At 32.2% G+C, this 4978-nt stretch overlaps 1 protein-coding gene across 1 annotated transcript in view; it reads left to right on the forward strand.

The window, feature by feature from the left end:
• The window catches only part of MTMR10 (myotubularin related protein 10), an 80526-nt gene that overhangs the window by 25086 nt on the left and 50462 nt on the right, over positions 1–4978 (forward strand). Inside the window, exon 3 of the mRNA XM_004699740.2 lies at positions 2450–2586. Within this exon, the coding sequence (XP_004699797.1) occupies positions 2450–2586 (137 nt within the window). The remainder of the gene's footprint in view (positions 1–2449; positions 2587–4978) is intronic.

Raw genomic sequence — 4978 nt, forward strand, 5'->3', positions numbered from 1 at the left:
TTTTTTGTTTTTTCATACCTGATAACCCATTAGAAGTGATGTAGTAGTTATGACTTGCTGACATTTCCATTATAAACTTTAATTTTGAATTGTTTATGCATATAAGAACTGTGGGTATATATTGTACTCAGCTGAGGAGTGACAGAATTGCAGCCATTGTTTGTGCATTTTTATTTAGATTCATTATGTGCATCATATTCTTGTTTTATACATGAGCATGAAGAACATTTCTTAAATTTTTCTCCTTAACACAAAATATTTAGTTTTTTAAACATAGATTTTAGTGGGCAGTTAATGTAAACCAGGTCACTTTTGTATTGAAAAATAAAAAGTAATGACAGGGCTTAACTTAGTATTATTTGTGGATTGAAACATTTAAATCTGAGAATATGCATTAAGATTGTTTCTAAGTTTGATACCCTATAAATAAAAAACCTGAAAATAAAATGTCTGAAATGAAACAAAGTCAACATGCAAAATTCATCTGAGTCCTTACCTAATAAATCTTGAGTGGATAACTAATAATCACTAGATGCAAAGTGTCTTTCAGACACAAATCTTATTTTTTTGTTGTTGAAGAAATAGGATCTCTAGTCATTATCAAAAACTAAATGAACAAATGTTCTACCTGAGGAATCACACTAAATCTTTTGAAAATCAGTTTGGTATATCATTATTTTTTCCTTAGATCTAATCAAAGTGAGCATTCAGAATAAATCTTTATGAAGATTTTTATTTTGTTTCTGAAATAGACTCTCAGTAGAATATTTTTTCCTGAAACTCAAATGGACATAATCTGATTTTATATATATATACATTTTAGGATTGAGCTTCTATAGTGATGGGACAAACCTTCACTCATTGTTGCATGTTTTTCCCCCCCAGACTTGCTTTTAATACAGCTTAGTAGTTAATTAGCAACTTTCTCTAGGACCATTTTAAGAATCTAGTCATTTGGTCATTTTGACTTCATATCCACTTAGCATCTTTACCAAGTCCCCTGGAAAGCCTATTTTATTGGCATAACTCATACAATAGTAACTTGTGATGTTAAATCATTTGATGATAAAAACTGCAAATACTACATGTTATAAATTTATAAATTCAAAATTAATAAAACACTTCTCACATTCAAAAAATAAGCACTACGGAGTTTTAGGCCATAAGGCTAAATGGCAGTATTTATGAATTTGTAGATTAAGTTATTTATATATGGAGCAAAGTAGGAAATATATTGAGAAAAGGCTATGTTATTGAGAAATGTTACATTTCTGAAATGTAAGCGTATTTTTTATGCAGACTTCCGGAGTGTTTAAGGAAATCAAAGTAATGTCACACTGGCCATGTCATGCCTGTTGTCAGGAATAAATAAAAACCATTTTGGTAGGGGAAAATAAAGTTTACATCTGAAAGAGGGAATGGGATCAGAGCTTAATTTGTAAACACCCCATTGCTGAAGGCTGACAGTGAAAGCCCAAAATACACAGTAAAACTTAATGATTGCATTATTTATTCTAAAGTTAAAACTAAACTCTCATCATTCTTTACAAAACAAATTAAAAACATTTTAAAATATTGGTTTAGGAAATCAATTTGTGCTTGTTAATAAAAAAATTTTAATATTCTATCATGTAATCTCCTAAATAAGAATACAGTTTAATTCTCTAGAATAGTTTTCAGTGACATTAGTTTGGTAAATGTCCATTTGTCTCTGATAAATCCCTAATATAAAGTAAGCACGTTGTCTGAAAAATAAACCTTTTAAATTTTCTTTAAAAGAAGAGGTATTAAAAAAATAAAAGAGTGGTGTTGAAGAGTTGCCATGTTTAAAGGGGAAAGGGTCAGTTGGGTATTCACATACTAAAATTGCTAAATGTAGCTGAAGAAACCCAGGCATTGCCCTGAGCCTCTATTTTATACAAGGTGGGATGCCACCTCCTAAAAATCCAATCTTTCTGTGCATGTCTCATTTTTAACACTAAATTGTCACTATGAAAACTGGATCTGGCATTATATTATTAAATACCCATTGTCATCAAGTCTTTTCTGACTCATAGCAACCTAATGCGAGAGAGTGAAACTGCCAAACCTTTCTCACACAGAGCAGCTGGGGGGTTCAAACCACTGCTTTTTCACTTAACCATTGCACAGCCAGGGCTCCTCCGTATTATTAAATATTAATGTATAGATAATGAGTCACGGTGTAGCACAGAAGTTTTAACTTCAGGCTTGGATACAGCTTTCCTAGTTCAACATACTTAGACCCCCAGAGCTCAGTTTGCTTCCTTTTCTATATTATGCGAAGTACAAACATTTTGTTGTTCTCACTGTTGTGAGGAAGTAAAATGCCTAATGTCTTTTCCTGTTACCACCATCATGAAGTATATAACAGTTGACATGTTATAGTAGTAATTAAAACTCACACAGGATATTTGTTTCTTTTTTAAAGGAGAAATTGTTGTAAATGAAGTGAATTTTGTCAGAAAATGCATCGCAACAGATACAAGTCAGTATGACTTATGGGGAAAACTGATATGCAGTAACTTCAAGATTTCCTTTATCACAGAGGATCCAATGCCATTTCAGGTGGGTTTATATTTGTACACTGGATAACTGTATCAGCACATTATTATATAAATCATAGGTATGAGAAAATTATGATAGTATTGTTTACTTTCTTAAGGTGTACCCTACGGGACAGTTCTGCTCTGTTCTTACAGTCACTATAATCAGAATTAATTAGATGGAAATAGGCTTTTGATTTTTAATCTAATGCTAGGAATGTGTTATATTAAAATTCAAAACCAAATTTATGTAGAATGTTAGGACATGAAGAACAGAATTAGTTGATGGTTCCACTTTGCTGTATTTATACTCTTAAGTATAGGTTATTTGTCCTTTTCATTCAGGGAGTTGTTATTTCTTTGCTTCTAACTCCTTTAACCTCATAAAAACAAAGATCTGTATTTACTAAATATAAAAAGAAAAATTTTATTAAGAAAAAACTTTTGTTGTACATGTTAAAAGATTTTATATTCTTAAGTAATTAGATCTTTCAAAAAACACAAAAGCCTGATTTCTAGTATTGTTTATTGTGAATATTATTTTCTCTTTATAACTCATTTTATAATGTTACTGAAAAATAATTATGTATAATTTTTAAAATTCAGGCATTTATTTAATTAATTTAAAAGCTCTAACTTTCTGGTCTTTTTTCTGTTTAAGTTTCTAAAGTACTTCATGTTTCCTTCTACATCTTTCCTTTACCTAAGTATTTGTTCTTATTTCGCTTCTAAAAATTTTCTTCATTCTAGTACTTTTTTCTCCAACAGTTTTGTTGGCATATATTTCACATATCGTACAATCCCAATAGTTCAGTCACATAAGAAGAGTTGTACAAATATCACTGCAATCAGTTTTAGAACTTTTTCTTCACTCTTGTATTGATCGTTCTTAGCTCCTTATTTCCCCCAACCTCCCCCACCACACTCCCAAGGAACCATTAATCTAGTTAATCTGTATATACAGGAGAGCATTTAAAAACAAATAAAACTAGGAGAATAACAAAGTAAAACATAAAAATCTCAATAGAAAATATTAAAAACTAGAATAAATTTAAATGGATCATATGGGAGATCAGAAGATAGGATGCTAAATTTTAACTAACTGCGTCTGCAACAGTCCACTTTCCAATGCACTCTATATGTTAACAAGGCTACTCATATCCCTGGCCCATGGTCAGAGGCAATTCACCAAGGACTTAATTCAATGTATTTTCCCTTTAATTTTTAAAAACAAACAAACCGTTTTTATGGGTCACATAGGTCAAAAGGGAGATCAAATGATATATCTTGACCTAACTATGTGTGCCATAATTGACTTTACAATGCTCTGAGATTTATGTGGTGGTGATTGTAAAATTCCCCTTAATATGATTAAACAGTTGAACTAACTGTTCAATGTATCATATGTACATTATGTGCCAACAAAACTTTTGGAAAAAACGTTTTTAATAAAATAAATTAAAATTATTGTAAAATGGTCTTGTTTTCCATTCAGCAATATTTTGTTTTATATCATTGATTGCAGTCTCCACAATATAGCATCATTTCCTCCATTTCCTGTTTCCCATTCCACTCCTCCTGCCTTCAGAACTTTGTCCTTGGTCAAAATGCTCACCTTTTGATTTCAAATGATTGATTAGTCTAAGGAGGATATAGCATCTAGTGTTACTCTTCATTTTATAGACTAGTCAAAAATTGGGCTGTGGGAGTGAGTTCATCTCCAGATTTTAAGAGTAGCTGAGGACCATAGCTTTGGGGCTACTACCAGTCTCTGTTAAACCAATAAACCTGGTGTTTTTTATCGTTTTGATTTTTGTTCTACATTTTTCTTCCAGTAGATCCAGGACTTTTTAACGTAATCCCTTTCAGAGGAATTGGTAGTGATAACTGGACACCATCTAGTTCTTCTAGTTTTGGGGTCCTAGAGACTGACACTTGTGTGATCTATTAGTCCATTGGACAAGTGGCTTTTCATGTGTCTTTGATGATCTTTACTATTCTTCGTTCTGGTTGGGTAGAGAAACCAATGGTTTTTAAGATCCCAGTTAACAAGTTACAAAAGTCAGCTGTAGAACATTTTCTCTGTGGATTCTATAATGCCGATTAATGTGTCTCCCCAAACTATGGGCCCCCAGACCCATCGACTCATTTCCTCAAGATGTTTGCATACAAATGAGAAGTTTTCATAACTTTGTCCCTCATATGCTATATTCTTGGATATTTGAAAAGCATATGTAAATATTGTTGTTATTGGGTCCCGTGGATTCAACTTCAACGCTAGACACCCTATGTACGACAGGATGAAGCACTGTGCCATCCTCACAGTTGTTAAACTTGAGCCTGTTGTTGCAGCCACTGTGTCAATCCATCCCTCTTCGAGGGTCTTCTTCTTTTTCACTGACAATCCACTATAC

This window comes from Echinops telfairi, unplaced genomic scaffold, assembly GCF_000313985.2.
Source record: "Echinops telfairi isolate 266 unplaced genomic scaffold, ASM31398v2 ScPeMD7_7475;HRSCAF=8513, whole genome shotgun sequence".
NCBI lineage: Eukaryota > Metazoa > Chordata > Mammalia > Afrosoricida > Tenrecidae > Echinops > Echinops telfairi.